The 25,962-nt window shown below is 36.1% G+C and overlaps 1 protein-coding gene across 1 annotated transcript; it reads left to right on the top strand.

Annotated features, from left to right (window-relative positions):
• The first annotated feature begins 2,890 nt into the window (after positions 1 to 2,890).
• LOC100033346 (protein-L-isoaspartate O-methyltransferase domain-containing protein 1-like) lies at positions 2,891 to 4,187 on the top strand. The gene has a single exon (XM_056794119.1). The coding sequence runs from the start codon at positions 3,130 to 3,132 to the stop codon at positions 4,147 to 4,149; it is 1,020 nt and encodes a 339-aa protein (XP_056650097.1). The 5' UTR covers positions 2,891 to 3,129; the 3' UTR covers positions 4,150 to 4,187.
• The last annotated feature ends 21,775 nt before the right edge of the window (positions 4,188 to 25,962 follow it).

The raw sequence follows: 25,962 nt of genomic DNA, 5'->3' as shown, positions 1-25,962 counted from the left end.
CTGAGGTCCGAGGGATCTCGGGTTCTGGCTTTTAAGGGGAGCCGTACCTTTTGAACCGGGTCCAGGTCCAGGAGGAGGGTTCCCAGGGTCTGTGCTGTTGATCGTTTTGAATTTCGGCGCCTTAGGAGCTTCTAGTTTGAGATTGGTCGGGAAGGGTTTTCCGGAGATCTGAACTTCAGCTTTCTCTAAGCCGCCATCTTAACCGGAAGTCCCACTATTTTTTCTTTAAGGACTTCAATGAGATCAAATTGTTTACATTAATATATGGGAAATGTTATTTGTAACTCTCAAAAATTGTATTTACTATTATAGTAATCAGAGGCATCATTCTCAGGTAGAGATTGGGGTAATAAGTGGTCTAAGATGATATGCAAATAAAGAAAAAAAGGGGGGAATGAATAGAAGATGGCACCAAGAGAACCTTGCAGGAATAAGATAAATAGGGTGAACTATATCACACAAAGAGGCACATGGGAAGGTAAGGGGAAGAATACTATTATAAGAAATAGAGGAAGAGAGAGCTAATAGGGAATACTTAAACCTTACTCAGTGAAATCAATACTGAGAGGGAATAGCATCTAGATCCATTGGGGTATCAAATTATATCTGACTGTACAGGGAAATTGAGAAAGGAAAATGAAGAGGGAGCAAGGAATACAAAAAGGGAGGGAAAGATAGGGGGGATAACTTAACAGACCCTAAAAAATAAGAAAGGAACAAAAAGGGATTGAAGGAAAAGGAAGCATAATACTCCTAGGGATTAAGGGGGACTGGTTAAAAGCAAAGCACTGGTTTAAAAGGATATAGCAAAATAACAAAGTGAAGAATTATGAAAGGATATCAAAATCCTGGGGCAATTCTAAATGTGAATGTGAATGGGATGAACTCACCCATAAAGCAAAAAGCAAATATCAGAGTGGATATGAAACCAAAATCCCACACACATGAGGCAGGTAGACTCACAGGGTAAGAATTAAAGGTTGGAGCAAAATCTATTGGGCTTCAACTGACAAAAAGAAGGGAGGGATTGCATGATATCTGAGAAAGCCAAAGTAAAATAGATCTGATCAAAAGAGATAGGGAATGTAATTACATCCTGACAAAAGGCAATATAGACAATGAGGAAATATCAGTAACCAACATGTACACACCAAATGGATGCGTGTACACACGCATCTAAATTTCTAAAGGAGAAACTAGTGGAGCTCAAGGATAAAATAGATAGCAAAACTACACAAGTGGGAGACCTGCACCTTCCTCTATCAGATCTAGATAAATCAAACCAAAAATAAATTAAAAAGAGGTAAGAGATGTGAATGAAATCTTGAAAAAAATAGAGTTTAGATATATGTGGAGAAAAATAAATAGGAACAAAAAGGAATACACCTTCTTTTCAGCAGCACATGGTACATTCACAAAGATTGACCGTGTACATAAAAACATGGTAAACAAGTGCCAAAAAAGTAGAAATGATAAATTCAACCATTTCAGATAATAATACAATAAAATAATAATTAGTAACAGTACATGGAGAGCCAAATAAAAACAATTGGAAATTAAATAATACAATTTTCCAAAATCAGATAAAGAACAAATCATAGAAACAATAATTTCATTGAAGAAAATGATAATGATGAGGCATCATTTCAAAATCTATTGGGTGCAGCCAAAGAAGAACTCAGGGGGAAATTTATATCCTTGAGTTCATATATTAACAAATTAAGGATGGCAGAGTTCAATGAATTGGGCATGCAAATGAAAAAACTTGAAAGGGAACAAATTAAAAATCCCCAGATGAAAACTAAATTGGAGATCCTAAAAATTAAAGGAGAAATTGATAAAATTGAAAGTCAAAGAACTATTGAATTAATAAATAAGTCTAGAAGCTGGTACATTGATAAAACAAATAAAATGCACAAAATACTGGTCAATCTAATTTAAAAAAGGAAAGAAGAAAACCAAATTAACAGAATCCAAGATGAAAAGGGAGACCTCACCTCTAATTGAGAGGAAATTAAGGCAATCATTAAAAACAATTATGCCCAATTATATGGCAATAAATATGGCTATCACTAGCCAACAGAACCAGAGTTTAAGTCAGCACTGGCCAGAATCAACAAGTGAGGGAGGGGCACCCCAGGACTGAACAACAGTCAGCCCCAGGTCTGGGGACCTGAGTAAGACCACCAAGGACCCACCCCTGGGAGTAGTAAAACCCCAAACCCTGGCAGGCAGGCAAGGGGAACTCAGATCACGGGCACCCAGAACTAGCGCGGTATAATCAACAAATGTGAGCAAAGGAATCCCCTGAAGTGAGCAAGGGGCACCCACAGGTTTTGGGAGTTAACTAAAACCACCAAAGACCCACACCTGAGAGCAATAGCACCCAAAAGGCCAGCAGGCAAGGGAAGGAAGACCCTGGGCTTCCCTGAGATTTTGCCTGGAGCTAAAGCCTCAATCATTAGAGCCATACACTGAGAGCCAGGTCTCCTATCTCAGATTTCTGACCAGAAAGGGGAGAAAAAAAACATAGAGATGGCAAACAGTGCTCAGCCCCCCAAAACCAAGAAAAGCAAGAAGAAGGGGGTGACTTTCGACACATTTTATGGAGTGAAAACACAAAATACAGAGGAAATAGAAGAGGAAACACAAACAAATGCCCCAAAAACTTCCAAAAGAAATGGAAATTGGGGTCGGCAGTGAGGAGGTGAGTCCAGCCGGGGCCAGGACAGACCTTCTTCTCCCTCTCCCCTCTCCGTGGAGGCTGCCTGAGAAGGCAGAGGTGGTCATTGTTGTTGTAGTGCTGGCCCAGCTGGCGATGTGTTGGGTTGGGCCGATGTTTTGGAGCTGCTGCACTACCCTGTAAGGGCAAGTGAGAGATGCAGTGGGCAGACCTTTGGTGATGGCAACTTCCTCCACTGATGAAGATCAGCAACTTATTTATAATCCAATTTTATAGAGTTGCTTTAGGGGCACTGAGAAATTCTGTGACTTGTCCCTGGTAACAAAGATTAACTTTCTATTTTAGATTTAATGTTCTTTTGAAAGAAAACAAATCAAGTTCCTTTACACCGATTCTGGACATTCTGCCAATGTTTTTCAAATTATTAATTTAATTTGAATATCATCATGGGAGGAGCTGTAAGTGCTGGGGAAGACAGTGATAATTTAATTGACAACTTAAAAGAAGCTCACTATATTCGTACTGAAAGAGTGGAGCAAGCATTTCAAGCTATTGATAGAGGAGATTACTATTTGGAAGGCTATAGAGACAGTGCTTATAAAGACTTAGCTTGGAAGCATGGAAACATCCATTTATCAGCACCTTGCATTTATTCTGAAGTAATGGAGGCATTGAAACTTCAACCAGGATTGTCTTTTCTTAATCTGGGAAGTGGAACCGGATATTTGAGTAGAATGGTAGGCTTAATTTTAGGTCCTTTTGGAATAAATCATGGAATTGAACTTCACTCAGATGTGGTGGAATATGCCAAGGAAAAACTCGAGATCTTCATCAAAAATAGTGATAGTTTTGACAAATTTGAGTTCTGTGAACCAGCATTTGTGGCAGGTAACTGCCTTGAGATAGCATCCGATAGCCATCAGTATGACCGGATTTATTGTGGAGCTGGTGTCCAGAAAGACCATGAAAACTACATGAAAATATTATTGAAAGTGGGAGGTATTCTAGTCATGCCTATAGAAGATCAGTTAACTCAAATTATGCAAACTGGACAGAATACTTGGGAAAGGAAAAGCATCCTTGCTGTTTCTTTCACTCCATTAATACAACCAAATAGAAATGACAATAGCAAACCAGATTCAGTGGGATTACCTCCTTGTGCTGTCAGGAATCTTCAAGGCTTGGTTTGGATTTATATTCGACATACACTTAGAAACTTCATAAATGATGAGATGCAAGCCAAGGGTATTTCTCAGAGGGCTCCTCCCAAAAGAAAAAGGAAGAGCGTTAAACAAAGAATCAATGCATATGTGTTTGTAGGCAATCAACTTATTCCTCAGCCTCTAGACAGTGAGGATGATGAAAAAATGGAAGAAGACCACAAAGAAGAGGAAGAGAAAGACCAGGGTGAAACCTTGAAGCCAGAGGAACCCCCTCAGAATCTATTGAGAGGGAAAATCATGTGAATACCCCTGCCAGAGTCTTTAAAAGTGTATTTGACCTATTTTAGAGATAAATAACTCATGTGAAGTAGAAAAGATGCCTAGTGATAATTACTTTTTCCTTAAAAATGTAGCATTTGTTAAGAAATGAATCAGCATCCACAATTGTGTCCTTCAGTAAGACAGAATTGCAATGGAAAACAGCCAATTTCTGTCTTAAAATGAGGAAGATTTAGATTTAAAAATAAAAATTCCTTTTATAAAATATATTTTTCTTTAAATTTTGAAAAAAAAATGCTGTTGTAAACCAGAGAGATACCCCAAACTAATCAAGACTTTGTGCATGGGTAAAGAAAACCAAACCTTTTTTTTTTAACCTAACATTTGTATTGGGTGAAGGGTAGATGAAATTTTATATCTGGTTAAGTAATAATTTGTTCATGTATTCTTGTTCAAAAAGCTATTGTTGACATTTTTTCTAGGAAATATTAAAAAAAAGACTTAATAATGGCATCAAACTCTTTGTAGATTTATTTACTATACTTTTATTGCAATCATTATTGCTGGGTTGTTATAGATGTATTCTGGGTAATACATAAGTGCAATGACTGAGTACAGATACTGAATAAGTTTGCCTTTAATAAAAATGCAATGTCTGGTAATCAGACAGTTCTGCTACTTTTACATTTGTAGCCAAAAGACCTAAGGGGTGGGAAATTACTGTTTTCTCTCATAGAGACAACTTAAGGGAACATCATGCTAATATTAAAACAGATATATTGCTAATGTAGCTCTTAGTTTGTATGAATATGCTATAGTTTCAGTATTTATAAATAAAGAGAATATCTGACTCTTTGGAGTTTTAAAAGACTACATATTGAGTTCTTTTATAGCTCATGGTATAATTGTCATATATTTGGCAAAAAAAAGTCGTGTTCTACATTTACTATTTCAACAGAATAGGAAATGAATAAATATTAGCTATTCTTTCTTGGATCATTGTATTAGCAGGGTCTTTTAGGTTTGCTAAGCAGATGCACTTTAGTAAGTGGAATTTACACTTCTGAGTATTTTTCCTTTTACAAGGTAGGGCTACATGGGTGTATATATGCTTCTGGACACAACTTTCTAATGTAAAACAATTTTCACAGAGATCTTAATACATTTGTTTTTTGCTTTTGCTTTTGTCTGTGTATGTGTGTAATTTTTGGTTAAGATATGTAGGATGATTTGGGACCTACTAGGTGCGCATTAAAGTCTTTTCCTTTTATGCTTTTTATTGGTTTGTGAAAATTATTGCTGTTTTCACCTTAGCTTGATGGATTGCTTTTTTAAAAAGCCTGTCTAATATTTGAAACTTAGTTGTAAGCATATCATTGAAAAATTAGAAAATTAATAAAGTATGTTGTAAAAGCCATTATGAACAGAAATATATTTTTATATTGGGCCCAATGGAAGTCATTCCTTAGCAAGATAACTTGCATGTAATTACTACTGAAATAATAGTATTACATCAATTATATTTTAAATAATGAAACAGTACATTGCCCTGTTATTACCACCAGCAGCACCACCACAGTTAAAATATTTACTGATTATATTTGCTCAAGGAAACTAGCCAATATGAACAAGGTGTAACAGGTTTATTATCTGCCTATGAAGATTCAAATAGTAGTAACATAAATATACAAATTTCGCTCTACCATACAAAATCTAAAATTAGGTATTTAGAGTGTTTTAAGTTTCACTTGCCTTGTTCACTAGTTTCACTTGTTATAAATAAGAGTGTCTTAGTAACAGTTAAAGGGTTATTTCCCAAAAGGTCTGTATTTTGTATCCCTTAGGAAATACAGATCTTCACATTCTTCTATAAAATTAAATAAACTAACTCTTATTGGAAAGTAATATTCTAGTAAATTATATTCACTGTAATAACACTTGAAGGTTTTTTTTATAAGAAAATTACATTTAGAAGTTTTTTATATATTGTGGTATAGAGTAAATTTTGAAATATTAAAGTACTAAACATTTGTCTTTTGATTTGGATACTTTCTTTCTGGTAAAATTTCATCTTAACTTCAGTTGTCCAACTATTTTCTACAGAAACTGGGAAATTTACATTTTGTTCCTTATCTTTCTTTTGGAACCTGCACCCAATAAGTAAAAGTACAAAGATGTTAATTTTAATTATTTACCACCTTAAGAAAAAAAGCTTTCTTATAGGATGCATGTGAAGGCTTGACTTTTTTTCATTGTATTTCATTCTGTTGTATACTTGATAAGATGGACAATGAATAGATAAGCAAGATTAAAAAAAAGAGAAATGGAAATTCTCTACAAGCTCTTGAAGAATTTAAATTGGAAATTCTCAAAAAGATGGAAGCTTTCTGGCAGGAAAAATGGGGAATAATGCAAAAGGAAATCAGCAATTTGAGGGACCAAAATATGCACATGCAAAAACAGCTCAAAGCCTCAAAAAACAGGTCAGACCAAACTGAAAAGGAAAACCAGTCTTTAAAGGTCAGAATCAGGCAACTGGAAGACAATGATCTTGCAAAAGATCAAGAATTAATAAAGCAAAGTCAAAACACTAAGGAATTAGAAGAGAACATAAAACATCTCACTGACAAGGTTACAGACCTGGAAAACAGAGGAAGGAGAGACAGTCTGAGAATCATTGGTCTGACAGAAAAGCCAGAAATAAATAGTAATCTTGACATCATAATATAAGATATCATCAAAGAAAACTGCCCAGAGATTCTAGAAAAAGGGGGCAATACAGGCATTAAAAGAGTTCACAGAATACCCTCTACACTAAATCCCCAAAAGACAACTCCCCGAATGTAATTGCCAAACTCCAAAGCTTCCAAGCAAAAGAAAAAATCTTACAAGACGCCAGAAAAAGAAAATTTAGATATAAAGGATTGCCAATCGGTGTCATACAGGACCTAGCAATTTCCACTATGAATGACCGAAAGGCCTGGAAATGATATTCAGAAAGGCAAGAGAGCTGGGTCTGCAACCAAGAATCAGCTAGCTATAAAAATTGATTATATACTTCCAGGGGAAAGTATGGGCATTCAACAAAATACAAGATTTATAAGTATTCGTAAAGAAAAGACCAGAGTTCTGTGGAAAGTTTGACATCCAAACACAAAGAGCAAGAGAAACAGGAAAAGGTAAATATCAAGGAAAGGGAAAAGGAAAAAAAAGATATCTTTTTCTTTTATTCAAACTCTCTTTTATAAGGACTACATTTATATCAAATTATATATATTAATATGTTATATATATTAATATATTAATATCAAAAATTCTATGCATCATTAGAGTAGTAAGAAGAATCATGCATAGGGAAAGTTTGGGGCATCAACATGATATGGAGAAGGGGGTAAGAAAGAAAAAGAGGGGGAATTGTTGATCCTACTAAGATATAGTCCAAGAAATAGAAAAAAAAAACTAAATAGAATAATCTTTCTCACACAAAGATACACATGGGAATGGGTAGGGAAGAATTCTCCTATAAGAATGAGAGGAAGAGAGTTTTTACTTAAACTTTACTCTCAGTGAAATCAATTCTGAGAGGGAAGAGCATCTAGATCCATTTGGGATTGTGAATTCCATCTTATCCAACAGGATAAGAGAGAAGGGAAAACCAAGGGTGTAGGAGGGGAGGGAACACAAAAAGGGAGGAAAGGAGAGGTGTAGGGCACAAAAAGGGAGGGGCAAAAAAGAGAAGCATATCAAGGGATGGGACTAAGGGGTCAGATATAAAGTAAATCACTGGTTTTAAAAGGTTATAGCTAAAGAAGTAAGGTCAGAATTAGGGGAGGATATCCAAAGGCCAAGGAGTCCACAAATGACAATCATAACTTTGAACGTGAATGGGATGAACTCACCCATTAAACATAGACAAATAGCAGAATGGATTAGAATCCAAAACCCTACCATATGTTATCTTAAAGAAACACACATGAGGCTGATAGATACTCACAAGGTCAGAATTAAAGGATGGAGTAAGACCTTCTGGGCCTCAACTGATAGGAGGAAGGCAGGAGTTGCAATTATGATATCTGACAAAGCCAAAGCAAAAATAGACCTGATTAAAAGTGATAGGGAAGGCAAATATATTTTGTTAAAAGGGACTATAGATAATGAGGAAATACCACTAATTAACATGTATGCACCAAATGGTATAGCACCCAAATTTCTAATGGAGAAACTAGGAGAACTGAAGGAAGAAATAGACAGTAAAACCATATTAGTGGGAGACCTGAACCAACCACTATCAAATTTAGATGAATCAAATCAAAAAATAAATAAGAAAGAGGTAAAAGATGTGAATGAAATTCTAGAAAAATTAGAGTTAATACACATACAGAGCAAAATAAATAGGGACAAAAAGGAATAAACCTTCTTTTCAGCACCACATGGCACATTCACAAAGATTGACCATACACTAGGTCACAGAAATATGGCATACAAATTCAGAAAAGCAGAAATAATAAATGTAGCCTTTTCAGATCAAAAGGCAATAAAAATAATGATCAATAAGGGTACATGGAAAGCCAAATCAAAAATTAATTGGAAATCAAATAATATGACACTCCAAAATCGGTTAGTTAGAGAAGAAATCATAGAAACAAGTAACAATTTTATTGAGGAAAATGACAATGATGAGACATTCTTTCAAACCTTATGGAATGCAGCCAAAGCAGTAATCAGAGGAAAATTCATATCCCTGTGTGCGTATATTAACAAATTAAGGAGGACAGAGATAAATGAATTGGAAATGCAAATAAAAAAAAACTTGAAAGTGAACAAATTAAAAGCCCTGAGAATAAAACCAAACTAGAGATCCTACAAACTAAGGGAGAAATTAATAAAATCTAAAGTGATAGAACTATTGAACTAATAAATAAGAATGGAAGCTGGTACTTTGAGAAAACAAACAAAATAGACAAAGTACTGGTCAATCTACTTAAAAAAAAGGAAAGAAGGAAAACAAATTAACAGCATCAAAGAGAAAAGGGGAATCTCACCTCCAATGAAGAGGAAATTAAGGCAATCATTCAAAACTACTTTGCCCAATTATATGGCAATAAATATATCAAGCTATGTGATATGGATGGATATTTACAAAAATATAAATTGCTTAGACTAATAGAAGAAGAAATAGAATTCTTAAATAATCCCATATCAGAACAAGAAATCCAACAGGCTATCAAAGAACTCCCTGAGAAAAAAATCCCCAGGGCCTGATGGATTCACAAGTGAATTCTATCAAACATTCAAGGAATAGTTAATCCTAATACTATACAAACTATTTGACATAATAAGTAAGGAGGGAGTTCTACCAAATTCCTTTCATGACACAAAAATGGTACTGATTTCAAAGTTAGGCAGGTCAAAAATGGAGAAAGAAAACTATAGACCAATCTCCCTAATGAAGATAAATGCAAAAATTCTAAATAGGATACTAGTAAAAAAAGTCCAGCAAGTGATGAGGAGGGTCATTCACTATGATCAAGTAGGATTTATTCCAGTAATGCAGGGATGGTTCAATATTAGGAAAACCATCCACATAATTGACCATAACAACAAGCAATCCAAAAAAAATCACAGGATTATCTCAATAGATGCAGAAAAAGCCTTTGATAAAATACAACATTCATTTCTATTAAAAACACTAGAAAGCATAGGAATAGAAGGGTCATTCCTAAAAATAATGAACTGTATATATATCTAAAACCATCAGCTAACATCATCTGCAATAGGGATAAACTAGATGCATTCCCAATAATATAAGGAGTGTAACAAGGATGCCCATTATCACCTCTCTTTTTTAACATTGTACTAGAAACACTAGCTGTAGCAATCAGAGAAGAAAAACAAATCAAAGTTATTAAAATAAGCAAGGAGAAGACCAAGTTATTGCTCTTTGCAGATGATATGATGGTATACTTAAAGAATGCTAGAGAATCAACCAAAAAGCTAATCAAAACAATCAGTAACTCTAGCAAAGTAGCAGGATACAAAATGGACCCACATAAGTCATCAGTATTTCTATATATTTCCAACACAGTTCAGCAGCAAGAACTAGAAAGAGAAATTCCATTCAAAATCACCTTAGAAAAAACAAAATACTTAGCTATCTATCTTCTGAGACAAACACAGGAACTATATGAACACAACTACAAAACACTCTCCACACAACTAAAACTAGACCTGATCAATTGGAAAAACATTAACTTCTCATGGGTAGGATGAGCCAATATAATAAAAATGACCATCCTACCCAAACGTATTTAGTGGTTTAGTGCCATACCCACTGAACTTCCAAAATAATTTTTCACTGATTTAGAAAAAAAACATAACAAAGTTCATTTGGAAGAATACAGGATCTAGGATAATATACAAAGGAAGTTGGCCTTTTAGTCCCAGATCTCAAACTCTATTATAAAACAGTGGTCATCAAACATTTTGGTAATGGCTAAGAGACTGAAAAGAGGATCAGTGGAATAGACTTAGGGTAAGTGACCTCAGCAAGACAGTATATGACAAACCCATAGACCCCAACTTCTGGGACAAAAACCCACTATTTGACAAAAACTGCTGGGAAAACTGGAACACAGTGTAGTAGAGATTAGGTCTGGGTCAACACCTCACGCCCTACACCAAGATAAACTTGGAATGGGTGAATGACTTGAACATAAAGAAGGAAACTATAAGTAAATTAGGTGAACACAGAATAGAATATATGTCAAACCTGTGGGAAGGGAGAGTTTTTAAAACCAAGCAAGACATAGAAAGAGTCACAAAATGTAAAATAAACAATTTTGATTACATCAAATTAAAAAGTTTTTGTACAAACAAAACCAATGTAACCAAAATGAGAAGGGAAGCAATAAATTGGGAAACAATCTTCATAATAAAACCCTCTGACAAAGGTCTAATTACTCAAATTTATAATGAGCTAAATCAATTGTACCAAAAATCAAGCCATTCTCCAATTGATAAATGAGCAAGGGACATGAACAGGCAGTTTTCAGATAAAGAAATCAAAACTATTAATAAGCACATGAAAAAGTGCTCTAAATCTCTTATAATCAGAAAGATGCAAATCAAAACAACTCTGAGGTATCACCTCACATCTAGCAAATTGGCTAACATGATAACAAAGGAAAGTGATGAATTCTGGAGGGGATGTGGCAAAGTTGGGACATTAATTCATTGCTAGTGGGGTTGTGAATTGATTCAACTATTCTGGAGAGCAATTTGGAACTATGCCCAAAGGGCAATAAAAGACTGTCTGCCCTTTGTTCCAGCTATAGCACTGCTAGATTTGTACCCCAAAGAGATAATAAGGAAACAGACTTGTACAAAAATATTCATAGCTGTACTCTTTGTAGTGGACAAAAATTGGAATATGAGGGGATGCCCGTTAATTGGGGAATGGCTGAACAAATTGTGGTATATATTTGTGATGGAATACTATTGTGCTAAAAGGAATAACAAAGTGAAAGAATTCCATGGAAACTGGAATAACCTCCAGGAAGTGATGCAGAGTGAAAGGAGCAGAACCAGGAAAACATTGTACACAGAGATTGAAACACTGTGGTAAAATCGAACATAATGGACTTCTCCATTAGTATCAATACAATGTTCCTGAACATTCTGCAGGGATGTAGAAGAAAAAACAATAGCCACAAGCAGAGGACAAATTGTGGAAGTAAAAACACCAAGGGAAAGCAATTGCCTGACTACATGGGATGAGGGGACTTGACTGAGGAGAGACGACTCTAAATGAACATCCTAATGCAAATAACTACAACATGGAAATGGGTTCGAATCAAGCAAACATGTGATTCCCAATGGAATCATGCATCAGCTATGGGAGGGATGATGGGAAGGTGGGGAGGAAGATAAATTTTTTTTCCAATGAATAATATGTGAAAATGACCGAATAAAATAATGTAAAAAAAAAAGAAATCAAAGAGGGAGGGAGGTTATAGAGGACTTTAGATGCCAAATAGAATATGCTGAATTTAATCCTGGAGATTACTGAATGTGGCAAGAGTTGACATGATTTGTCCTATTCTTTAGGGAAATACTCTGGTATCTCCATGGAGAAGGGATTGGAGTATGGAGAGACTGGAGACATTCAGACTATTTCAATATAAATCCAGATGGAAGGTATTTTACTAAAGTAGTAAAATTTTGAGAGAGAGAATCTAGTTGTGCAAGATGTTGCAAAAGTGAAGTTGACAGTACTTTGTAACATTTTGTATATCTGGGCTGAGAGTTATTGCAATGTCCATAATGGCTCCTAATATATGAACTCGAAGGAGTAGAAGCATAGAATTGATATCAAAAGTATAAAGAAAGTGGGAATGGGTGAAAATTTTAGAGCATAATATAAGTTCTGTTTCAAACATAAAGATTTTAAAACATCTACTGAAGATCCAGGTATAGATGTTTAAAAAGGTATTTGTAAATGTAAGACTGAAGATTAGCAGAGAGTTTGGAGCAATAGGTAGTTAAAATTGAGAATCAATAGCACAGATTAAACCCATAGAAGTTGATGAGATCATCAAGTGAAGTAGTTCAGAGGGAAATAGAAGAAAGCCTGAAGGACACCTATGTTTAAAGAACATGATGTTGAAAAGGACCCAAAAAAGGAGACCAAGAAAAAGTATTCAAATAGATAAGAGGAGAACCAGGAGAGAGTAGGGTCCCAAAAAGCTAGAGTTAAGAAAATAACAAGGAGGAGAAAGTGTTAAAGTGTCAAAGCCTGTAGAATTAAAATTCATATTTATTGAGGGCAGACAGTCTTTTTGCTTGTATTTGTTTTCTCAAAATATAGCACATTGCATGTATATAGCAAAAAGTACTTAAATATATCCTCGGTTACCGAGAGATTACTAGTACTATTTAAAAATATTTGGTGAGAAGTGAGGGACAATATCACCCAATGTTATCACTGCTGGAGCCAAAGCAGAATTTGCCCAGAGATGCCAGTGTGGTACTGCTGGTGCTTCTAGGTGTGGCAAGGGAATGCAGGCTTCCAATTTGGTTGAAAGTTATTGTGCTTGTCAGTTGGCTTAAGAGGACATGTTTAGGGCCATGGCAGTTTTCAGCTCAGAGCTAGGCCAGAGAACCAAGAAGACAATGAATGCTGGAAAACTGGTGTGAAAATGAGATAGTTTTTGAACTGAATGAGAAGAACTTAGCCCTGTGCAGTAATTATTTTCTTCAGATATCTTCCCTCCATGATAAAAGGAGAAATGTTTGAAGACATTATAAATAAGAGGAAAGAAAAATTAGATTCAGGAACTAAATTGAACAGTGCCTACTCTTTACTTATACAGGGAATGATAGGAAGATTGATCCATACTAAAAGTGGTCTTTCTTACAATAAGGAATTCAACTCCCTCTAAGCAAAACATGAAAGATGACACCACTGGGGAACTCAATTCAGATGACAAAGGAAATTATTTATAAGCCCCCCTTAAGGCGAATCATACTCAGGCTAGACCCCCCGTGAAACATTACACTAAGAAAGGATTCATTTGATCATGGACTCTTCTCAGTCCCCAAATGTAGTGTTTGCCAAAATCTTTATGGCCTCTCTAAAGTGATGTGTGAGGAAATTGAGACATAGAGAATTTAAATGACTTGCCCAAGATCACATAAGTAACATATGACAGTAGGCAAGTCAAGACCACAGATTTGCTGACTGGTTTCCAAGCAAGAATTTGAACTTTGAAATGCTGAGCAGATAGGAAGGATTGGTAAGGAACTTAAAAGGGTATATGTAATGGGGGAAAAAAGTTTCAGTGGGTCCTAGTTTTACCTCCATTCAAGTAGGAATTTTGTAAAGAGCAGTTATTTGGGAGAATATACTAGTGGAAGAGAAATGTATAGTTTTAAAGCTTCCAATGCAAAGGGTATAGGGAAGAAGAATCAGTACTAGAAAAACCTAGTATTAATTCTATATGATCCCTTGTGGATAGTTGGCTGCAATTCAAATATGTTTATACTAGAAAAATTTTTTTACCTAAGACCATAGTTGTTATTTATAGATTTTTAATTTTCCCAGATAAGGAAAATAGTGCTTCTCCCTGTTGCCACATTTCTGTTCTGTACTTAACAAAAGATCAGATTTGAGTTCCTGACATAATATCCCATATAATGTGACCAAATAAGATTCTCCATGTTGGAAGGAAGGGATGTATGTGACAAGAGTGATTGGATATATTGTTTAACGTAAGTGGGAAGGGAGAAGATGGGAAAGATTGAGTCCTTCTACTTTACTTTTCTCTGATATGACTAATTCCATTAATGTCATTTCCTATCTGAAAGTGAGAATCCTCTATTCTTGCTTCTTTATACACACTACATAAATAATCTTTTTTAAAAAAAATCTTTGAAGATTGTATTATTCCAAAGATATTTCTTTCTCTCCCAAATCTTGTAGCTGTAACACCAAAGATGTGCAATGATGTGTTTTGTTTTTAAAACAATGTACCTTTCACTTTTAACTGTTCAAATGCTGTTCTTTTTTGATCCTGGAATTAATAAAGCATACTTATTTACATATACATATGCATTCTTATTGACTTAATTTGGCAACATAATGTATAACAATAATTATATATAATATAATTATATGCCATAAAATCAACTATTTCTGAACAATATATAAACACAATTTTTCACTTAATTTCTTTGTGACTACAGAAAGAGCTTCTATATGTCATTACTTTTGATATTGATCTTCTCTAGCTTACATATTTAGTATTGGTTATAGTAATATCAATTATGTACTTTTAAAAAATTTAAATATTTTCTGGAAACTCCCGATCAATTCACAGCTCCATCAACAGTGTATTACCATATATCTTATCTCAAAACCTCTCCACCACATATCAGTATTCGGTACCTTCTCAGTCTTGATCATTCAATGACCCTAGACAACTTATCAATGCGTAAAATCATGCTATAAATCCCACTCCCTTTTCTCATTGATGAGTTCCTTCTAGGATCTCCATTTCAGAGAGGGTCAAAGACTGACATGCATTCCTTTCCTAACCCTGTAATGAAGGGGGTAAATAATAACTAGAAAAGCTAATATATTAAACATAAAATATTAAAATTATATAATAAAATAATAAAATTGCCAAAACAATATGGTACTTTTAAAGGGATAAAGAGAGGATCAATGAAATAGACTTGGACTAAATGACCTCAGAAAGAGTGTGTATGATAAACCCAAAGATCCCAGATTTTGGGACAAGAACCAAGTATTTGACAAAAACTAGTGGGAAGATTAGAAAACAGTATGGGAGAAATTAGATTTATATCAACATCTCACACCCTATACTAAGAAATATTCAGAATGGATAAATGTCTTAAATTTAAAGAAGGAAATTATAAGTAAATTAGGTAAACATAGAATAGTATACCTGTCATGTCTATGGGAAAGAATTTAAGAACAAGCAAGAGATAGATATTATGAAATGTGAAATAAATAATTTTGATTACATTAAATTTAAAAAATTTTCTTTTTTAATAATATTTTATTTGATCATTTCCAAGCATTTTCTGTTAAAGACAAAGATCATTTTCTTTTCCTCCCCCCTGTGATAATTAAAATGTTTGGGAGCAAGGGAAATATATATATATATATATATATATATATATCAATTATGACCACTGAAATATGTTTTCTACTGTATCTTATTTTTATATAAATATAAGATGGTCGCCAGGGAATATATTCCCAATTTATGAATATGCCCAAGCCAACTGGGTTTTATAGAGAAATTTAATTTATAATACACTAATTAATCAAAAGAAAAAGAGAGAAAGTAAGAAAGGAATAAGAATGAATAAATCAGTCAGTTGCTTTTATCACTCACCCAAGATCTCTCTAGGTAAGGCTTCTCATGCCAACCTCAGGCTCCACCTTCAAGAGAGCCTCCTTTCAAGAAATGTTTCCAGAGAATTCTCCTCCTTCAGAGCCAGCCTTCTCTCCTGGTCCTACCACTCCTCAGTCCTCCTCCAGAGCCACCTCACTCAGAGCAAAAAACTCTCCTCAGGAACCCCCCGTCCTCAGACCCCGCTATCTTTAAGGACACCATCTAAGTCCCCTCCCCTCAGTTCTCACATCTACCAATCACTGTTGATGCCTCCCCTGTGCCAAAGGTGGCTCTAGCTTAACCCAGGACCGCCCAGAGGTCTGTTTCCTTTGCACATGTATGTTGTAGGTCATATTTTCAAATAATTAAATCTTGATCTATGCTGCAGCCCTTCCTAAATCCTGTTAGACTGAGTAGGGTGGAGATTGTAAGTTCTAAGACCTGGTTCTGTCATTCCAAGTATCCCTATTGTATCAATTCTAAAATCAATCATGACTCAAAGAACTTACTGTTCTATGCTTAAGCATAGGTCAAAGCCCTTTCCATTGTTTAGCAAAAGGTTTCTGTCCTAAAGTAGTCTTAAGTAGGGAGGATAAGGATCCTCCCATGCCAAGGGGTTTCACATTCCAATAGAGTTCTTACTAGCAGTAGCAAATTTTTTCCAAGTTTGAAATTTCCCAATAGTGAAATTTCCAACAATCATAAATCTAAGAAATTTTAAGGTTTACATCCCCACCCCCCATAGCTGATGCATGATTCCACTGGGTATCACAAGTGTTCTTGATTCGAACCCATTGTCATGTTGTTGGTATTTGCATTAGAGTATTCATTTAGAGTCTCTCCTCTGTCATGTCCCCACAACCACTGCAGTTGGGCAGTTGCTTTTCCTCGGTGTTTCTACTCCCTCAGTTTGTCCTCTGCCTATGAATAGTATTTTTTCTCCTAGATCCCTGCAGATTGTTCAGGGACATTACACCTCTACTAATGGAGACATCCATTACGTTAGATAATACCACAGTGTATAAGTTTCTGTGTACAATGTTCTGGTTCTGCTCCTCTCGCTCTGCATCACTTCCTGGAGGTCATTCCAGTCTCCATGGAATTCCTCCACTTTATTATTCCTTTTTGCACAATAGTATTCCATCACAAACATATACCACAATTTGTTCAGCCATTCCCCAATTGAGAAGCATCCCCTCGTTTTCCAATTTTTGGCCACCACAAAGAGCGCATCTATGAATATTTTTGTACAAGTCTTTTTGTCCATTATCTCTTTGGGGTACAAACCCAACAGTGCTATGGCTGAATCAAAGGGTATACATTCTTTTATCATCCTTTGGACATAGTTCCAAATTTCCAGAATGGTTGGATCAGTTCACAACTCCACCAGCAATGAATTAATGTCCCTACTTTGCCACATCCCCTCCAGCATTCATTACTTTCCTTTGCTATCATGTTAGCCAATCTGCTAGGTGTGATGTGATACCTCAGAGTTGTTTTGATTTGCATCTCTCTGATTATAAGAGCTTTAGAGCACTTCTTCATGTGCTTATTAATAGTTTTGATTTCTTTATCTGAAAACTGCCTATCCATTTCCCTTGCCCATTTATCAATTGGAGAATGACTAGGATTTTTGTACAATAGATTTAGTTCTTTATAAATTTGAGTAATTAAACCTTTGTCAGAGGTTTTTATGAAGATTGTTTCCCAATTTGTTGTTTCCCTTCTGATTTTAGTTACATTGGTTTTGTTTGTAGAAAAGCTTTTTAATTTTATGTAGTTGAAATTATTTATTTTACATTTTGTGACTCTTTCTATGTCTTTCTTGGTTTTAAAGTCTTTCCCCTCCCAAAGGTCTGGCATGTATACTATTCTGTGTTTGCCTAATTTACTTATGGTTTCCTTTTTTATGTTCAAGTCATTCACCCATTTTGAATTTATCTTGGTGTAGGGTGTGACGTGTTGGTCAATTCCTAATCTCTTCCACACTGTCTTCCAATTTTCCCAGCAGTGTTTATCGAATAGTGGATTTTTGTCCCAAAAGCTGGGATCTTTGAGTTTATCATACACTGTCTTGCTGAGGTCTCTTGCCCCCCAGTCTATTCCACTGATGCTCCTTTCTGTCTCTTATCCAGTACCAAATTGTTTTGATGACTGCTGCTTTGTAATATAGTTCAAGGTCAGTGACTGCAAGGCCCCATTCATTTGTGGTTTTTTTTTTCATTATTTCCCTGGATATCCTTGATCTTTTGTTATTCCAAATGAACTTTGTTATGGTTTTTTCTAAATCAGTAAAGAAATATTTTGGGATTTCCATGGGTATGGCACTAAATAGATAAATAAGTTTGGGTAGGATGGTCATTTTTATTATATTGGCTCGTCCTATCCATGAGCAGTAAATGTTTTCCAATTGCTCAAGTCTAGTTTTAGTGGTGTGCAGAGTGTTTTGTAGTTGTGTTCATATAGTTCATGTGTTTGTCTTAGGAGATAGATTCCTAGGTATTTTATTTAATCTAAGGTGATTTTGAATGGGATTTCTCTTTCTAGTTTTTGCTGCTGAGCTGTGTTGGAGATATATAGAAATGCTGATGACTTATGTGGGTTTATCTTGTATCCTGCAACTTTTCTAAAGTTATTGATTATTTCAATTAGTTTTTTTGGTTGAATCTCTAGGATTCTTTAAGTAAACCATCATGTCATCTGCAAAGAGTGATAATTTGGTCTCCTCCTTGCCTATTTTGATACATTCAATTTCTTTTTCTTCTCTAATTGCTACTGCTAGTTTTTCTAGTACAATGTCAAATAGTAGAGGTGATAATGGGCATCCTTGTTTCTCTCCTGATCTTATTGGGAATGCATCTAGTTTATCCCCATTGCAGATGATATTAGCTGTTGGTTTTAGATATATACTGTTTATTATTTTTAGGAATGACCCTTCTATTCCTATGCTTTCTAGTGTTTTTAATAGGAATGGGTGTTGTATTTTATCAAAGGCTTTTTCTGCGTCTATTGAGATAATCATGTTATTCTTGTTGGTTTGCTTGTTGATGTGGTCAATTATGTGGATGGTTTTCCTAATATTGAATCAGCCCTGCATCCCTGGTATAAATCCTACTTGATTGTGGTGGATGACCCTTCTGATCACTTGCTGGAGTCTTTTTGCTAATCTCCTATTTAAGATTTTTGCGTCTATATTCATTAAGGAGATTGGTCTATAGTTTTCTTTCTCTGTTTTTGACCTGCCTGGTTTTGGAATCAGTACCATCTTTGTGGCATAAAAGGAGTTTGGTAGAACTCCCTCTTTGCTTATTATGTCAAATAGTTTGTATAGTATTGGGATTAACTGTTCTCTGAATGTTTGATAGAATTCACTGGTGAATCCATCAGGCCCTGGGGATTTTTTCTTAGGAAGTTCTTTGATGTCCTGTTGGATTTCAATTTCTGATATGGGATTATTTAAGAATTCTATTTCTTCTTCTGTTTGTCTAGGCAGTTTGTACTTTTGTATGTATTCATCCTTATCACCTAAATTGGTTTATTTATTGCCATATAATTCGGCAAAGTAATTTTTAATGATTGCCTTAATTTCCTCTTCAATGGAGGTGATGTCCCCCTTTTTGTCTTTGATGCTGTTAATTTGCTTTTCTTCCTTCCTTTTTTTAATTAGATTGACCAGTACTTTGTCTATTTTGTTTGTTTTTACAAAGTACCAGCTTCTTGTCTTATTTATTAAATCAATAGTTCTATCACTTTCGATTTTATTAATTTCTCCCTTAATTTTTAGGATCTCTAGTTTGGTTTTCTGCTGGGGGGTTTTAATTTGATCGCTTTTGAATTTTTTTATTTGCATTTCCAATTGATTGATCTCTGCTCTCCCTAGTTTGTTAATATATGCACTCAGGGATATGAATTTACCTCTGATTACCATTTTGGCTGCATCCCAAAAAGTTTGAAAGAATGTCTCGCCATTGTCATTTTCATCAGTGAAATTAATAATTGTTTCTATGATTTGTTCTCTAACTAAGTGATTTTGGAGTATCATATTGTTTAATTTCCAATTAGTTTTTGATTTGGTTTTCCATGTACCATTAGTGATCATTATTTTTATTGCCTTGTGATCTGAAAAGGCTGCATTTATTATTTCTACTTTTCTGCATTTTTGTGCCATGTTTCTGTGACCTAGTGCATGGTCAATCTTTGTGAATGTGCTATGTGGTGCTGAGAAGAAGGTGTATTCCTTTATATCCTTATTGATTTTTCTCCATATGTCTATTAATTCTAATTTTTCTAAGATTTCATTCACTTCTTTTACCTCTTTCTTTTTTATTTTTTGATTTGATTTATCTAAATTTGATCATGGTTGGTTTAAGTCTCCCACTAATATGTTTTTACTGTCTATTTCTTCCTTCAATTCTCCTCGTTTCTCCATTAAAAATTTGGGTGCTATATTATTTGGTGTATACATTTTGATGAGTGATATTTCCTCATTATCTAAAATCCCTTTTAACAAAATATAACTACCTTCCCTATCCCTTTTGATCAGGTCTATTTTTGCTTTGGCTTTATCAGATATCATGATTGCAACTCTTGCTTTCTTTCTGTCAGTTGAGGCCCAGAAGGTCTTACTAATCCTTTAATTCTGACCTTGTGGGCGTCTACCCGCCTCATGTGTGTTTCTTGAAGACAACATATGGTAGGGTTTTGGATTCTAATCCATTCTGCTATTTGTCTACATTTTATGGATGAGTTCATCCCATTCATGTTCAAAGTTATGACTGTCACTGGTGGACTCCCTGGCATTTTGATATCCTTCCCTAATTCTGACCTTTCTTCTTCAGCTCTACCTTATAGTCCAGTGATTTACTTTAAATCAGTCCCCCTTGTCCCCTCCGTTGATATATTTCCCTTTCTAGTTCCTCCCTCTTCTTCCCTCCCTTTTTTGTGTTCCCTCCCCCATCCCCCTTGGTTTTCCCTTCTCCCTTCCCTTGTTGGGTAAGATAGAATTCACCATCCCAATGGATCTGGATGTTCTTCCCTCTCAGAGTTGATTTCCCTGAGAGTAAGGTTTAACTAAAAACTCTCTTCCTCTCATTCTTATAGGAGTTTTCTTCCCCTCCCATTCCTGTGTGAATCTTTGTGTGAGAAAGATTATTCTATTTGGTCTTTCTTTTCCCCCATTTACACATTACATTTTCCCCACATGTTAGTATACATAGATTGATATAAATGTAGTCCTTATAGAAGAGAGTTTGGGTAAAGGAAAAAGATAACATTTTCCTCCTTTTCCCTTTCCTTCATATTTACCTTTCAGGTATTCCATGCTCTTTGTTTTTCGATATTGAACTTTCCACAGAGCTCTGGTCTTTTCTTTGCAAAAACTTGGAAATCTTCTATTTTGTTGAATGCCCATACTTTCCCTTGGAAGTATATAGTCAGTTTTGCTGGATATCTGATTCTTGGCTGAAGACCCAGCTCTCTTGCCTTTCTGAAAATCATGTTCCATGCCTTACGATTATTCAAAGTGGAACTTGCAAGGTCTTGTGTGACCCTGATTGGCATTCCTTTATATCTAAATAGTCTTTTTCTGGCTTCTTGTAGGATTTTTCAGTTTGGTCAAACTGGTTTTGTAGATGCCTGAATTTCTTTTGCATTATTTCCCACTTTTCCTCCCAGAGGGCTTCCATCTTTTTGATCCTTTCCGATTCAAATTCTTCATGGGTTTGTGGAGAGTTTCCATTTCCTTTGGAAGTTTTTGGAGCATTTGCTTGTGTTTCCTCTTCTATCTCCTCTGTATTTTGTATTTTTGCTCCATAAAATGTGTCCAAAGTTGACCCCTTCTTCTTGTTTTTCTTGGAATTTTAGTGCTTTTGTCCTTCTGTGGAGTTTGCCATCTCTATCTGAGTGTGGAAGTCTAGCTTTTCTTATCTCTGTCTGGCATTCGGAGGTTTTTGCCCTAGGCAGATTGTCCATTCTATGCAATTGTTGTTCTGTCTTCCCAGGGAAGCCAGGAATTGTTGGTGTTTCTGTGCTACTGCCCTCCTCAGTTCCCTCCCAATGCTTCTCTGTTGCCTTACTTCCATGCTCTGAGCCTGGCTTGGCCCTTTCCTCAGATGGATTGGCCTTTTCCTTCAGATGACCCTGCTCTCTGAGGGGGGGCGTGGCTTCCTGGAGCTCAGAGGGCTCCTGATACAATTAACCTCAGACTGAGTATGCCCTGAGGCAGAGACCTTCGGTGAGACTCAGATGGAAGGATCTGGTCAGGGGGTTACAGACTCCCCTGTCTCTCTCTGTTTCCCTGCTGTCTGGATGCCCCCTCAACTGGGTCAGGTTGTTTTCAGGAAGAGGCCTTCAGGATAGCCGGCCCTGAGGCTCTGAGGTTCCCTCTACTGCCTCGGATTCAGAGCTCTGGGTTGGGGGGGATGGGTCCTGTGACCTTCCTTCTGCCTACCCCTTAGATCTGAGTGATCTCATGTTCTGGCTTTTGGGGGGGGCTGTGCCTTTTGATCCAGGTCCAGGTCCAGGAGGAGGATTCCTGGGGTCTATGCTGTTATTTGTTTTTAATATTGGTGCCTTAGGAGCATATAGTTTGAGTTTGGTAGGGAGGGGTTTCTGGAGATCTGAAATTTAGCTTTCTCTAAGCCACCATCTTGACCAGAAGTCTAAAAGAATTTCTATAAACAAAATCAATGCAACCAAATTAGAAGAGAATCAACAGATTGGGGGAAAATCTTTATTACAAAATCCTTTTACAAAAGTCTAATTTCTCATATTTATAAGGGACTAAATCAACTGCACAAAAAAATCAAGCCATTCCCAGTTGATAAATGGGCCAGGGACATGATAGGCAGTTTTCAGATAAAAAAAACAAAACTATCAATAAGTCCATAAAATGTGTTCTAAATCTCTGCTAATTATGGAAATGCATATCAAAACAACTCTGAGGTACCACCTCATACCTAGCAGACTGGCCAATATGACAGCAAAGGAAAGTAAACAAAAATTTGTAGGGAATATGACAAAATTGGGAATTTGGAATTTTTTGCAAAGGACTTTAAAAGAATGCTTGTGTTATAGAGGTTTCAAACCCTAGAATAGGATTTACAGTCTGGGAAATTGCTTGAGCCTCATCCACAGTGGGTGAGGGGTCACAGGAGATATTCTGGAATCTGGGGAGAGCAAAAGAGCCTGTCAGAGAGAAAGGCAGTTAGTTAGCTTTCAATCCTGAGACAGCCTAAGGAAATATCTGGTCAAGACTTTGCTCCTGAGGAAAGATTTACATCTTTCTCCTGGTCATTGGACTCCCTTTCCCTCACTGATTGCCAACTGAAGTGACCAGTTTGGATAAGACACCAAGCAACTGACAAGATCCCCTGATAGCTCCTGGTGCCCTGGATCTGGATGGTGCCAATGGGAGACAACACCTGGGCCATCTAAGCCTGAATCTCTCAGGGCCCAAGGTTGCCAAGGCCGGGTTCCCCAAGTTAAGGATGGAGTTAAGAGTAGCTAGAATAGGGACACCTTTCCCCCCTTTCTCACAAAAACCCTTCCCACAGCCATTTCCTTGTGTTATTCCCAAATTGGTCAGTTAGAATAAAGTTTGTCATTTTCTCTGACCTCTAGTATGGGTAAAAACCAGTTCCAGCTTGAGGGGGAGAGTAATATTCTCTCTCTCTCTCAGGAAAGACAGTAGTAGAGGGAAATCAAGAGGCAATTTGGGGTTGAGCAGCCATAGCTGAGGGGAGGCTGAAGGAGGGAACTATTCACTCCCTCTCTCCTCTTCCTTGGCCAAGTTAAACAGCTGCTGTCTCCCCTGTTCCTGCTTTGAGAAGGGCGGTCTCCACTCTTTCACCCTCTCTCTTTTTACCACCAGACTAAGCCTCTATTACACTTGCCCTTTGATACAGACATACCACTGCTGGGTTTGTATCCCAATAAGATAACAGGGAAAAAAACTTGTTAAAATATTTATAGCCACACTCTTTGTTTTGGCAAAAAATTGGAAAATGAGGGGTATCCATTGATTGGGGGATGGCTGAATAAATTGTGATATCTGATGGTGATGGAATATTATTGTGCTGAAAGGAATAATGGATTGGAGGAATTCCATGTGAACTGGAAAGACCTCTAGGAATTGATGTAGAGTTAAAGGAGCAGAACCAGGAGAACTTTGTACACAGAGAGTGATACATTATGGCACAACTGGATGTAGTAGACTTTGCTACTAGCAGCAATACAATGATCCAGGACAATCCAGAACTTATGAGAAGGAATGTTATTCACATCCAGAGAAAGAACTGTGGGAGTAGAAACACAGAAGAAAAACATATGTTCAATCACATGATTCGATGGGTATATTAATAAGAATTTTGACATTAAGTGATCACTCTATTGTAAATATCAATAATATGGAAATAGGTTTTGAAAAATGATACATGTTGTAAGATTTTAAAAGAGTGGGAGCCATAAACTGTAATAGTTAAAATGGTGAAGGCCTTAAACTGTAGTGAGTTAAAATAGTGGAAGACTTAAATTGTGGCCACTAAAAGAGTGGATGAGTAAATTGTGACTGCAGGAAATATGTTTTCACTACAGTGTTTTGTTTTTTAAATCAATATATAAGGTGGTCGCCAGGAAAATATTCCCAATTATGAATATACCCAAGTCAACTGGGTTTTATAGATAATTTAATTCATAATACAATGAGGAATTAAAGAAAGAGAAAAAGGAATAAGTATGAAGGGCCTTAGCTGAAAGGTCTAGACCTGAGTCTTAAGAGAGAGATCAGTCAGTTCTTAATCACTCACCACAAGATCTGTCCAAGCAAGGATTCTAGTGACACCAGGCCAGCTCCATCTCAGCTGACTTCACCAGCTCAATCCTTAATCTGAATGTTTCAGAATGTCCCCGAGAGAGTCTTGAGAGAGACCCTTCAAGGCAGCCCTTCCCAGCTGACTGTTTACAGAGAGAGCTTTTTGTCTCCTTTTAAAGGGCATTTTTTACTTTGTCACCTACCCTAAATTCTTACATCTACCAATCACAGTAGACATTTTTCAAAGGACAGACCATTCTTAGTTCATACCTAGGAAGGTGTGAACTTTTGAGTAATTTACACCAGAGTAGACTAGAATATCCCTGAGTAAGTTTTCACCTCTTTGTTCCTTGTAATTTCACAAGTTGTCTGACCTTTATAGGTACTTAGCACCCCTTTGTATTAGTTCTAAAAATAGGCATGGCTTAAGTATGGGTTTAAGTACTTTTCATTGTTCAGCTAGGAGTTTTCTCCCCTAAAGCAGGCTTAAGTATGGGTGGAGTAGAGGTCTCACATTTCTGATCTAAGTAGAGTTCACTATCCAAATGGGGAATGGTCTTAATCCAATCTTATGAAGTAGGGTCTGGGGATTTTTAAGGTTCACAATGTATAACCCAGTGAAATTGCCTGTTGGCTCTGGGAGAGGGGAGAGAAGAGAGGAGGGAAAGAACATGAATGTTGTAATAATGGAAATATATGCTAAATTTAAAAAAAATTAAATAATCTAAAAAATAAAAATAAATAAATTGTTGTCTCTTCTCTTGTTGACAATGTTCTTTTCTAGTATCAGAAAGAACCAGGATCTGAGCTATTGTAATCTTTTATCTGCCACCACATCTCCTTTATTATCCTCTATCCCCTCCATATACAGGAAAATTTGAGGAAGATAGTATATAACCTGTTCTTCCACCCCTCCCTGTCTTTCTGAAAATAACACAAAAGTTTTAGCTGAGAAAATATCAACATGTCAATACAGGATCATTTTCTGCTACTTTTGATTCTATTGTTGTAGTGGAATACTTTGAGTAATCTGGTATGAAGAACAGAGATCACTTCTGTGTTATAACAGATTTTATTATTTTTTAATTTTTTATCATATTTAGG

The sequence above is a fragment of the Monodelphis domestica genome, chromosome 1 (genome assembly GCF_027887165.1).
Source record: "Monodelphis domestica isolate mMonDom1 chromosome 1, mMonDom1.pri, whole genome shotgun sequence".
NCBI lineage: Eukaryota > Metazoa > Chordata > Mammalia > Didelphimorphia > Didelphidae > Monodelphis > Monodelphis domestica.
The sequence above is the reverse complement of the archived record's forward strand: the minus strand, read 5'-3'. Positions and strand labels throughout refer to the sequence as shown.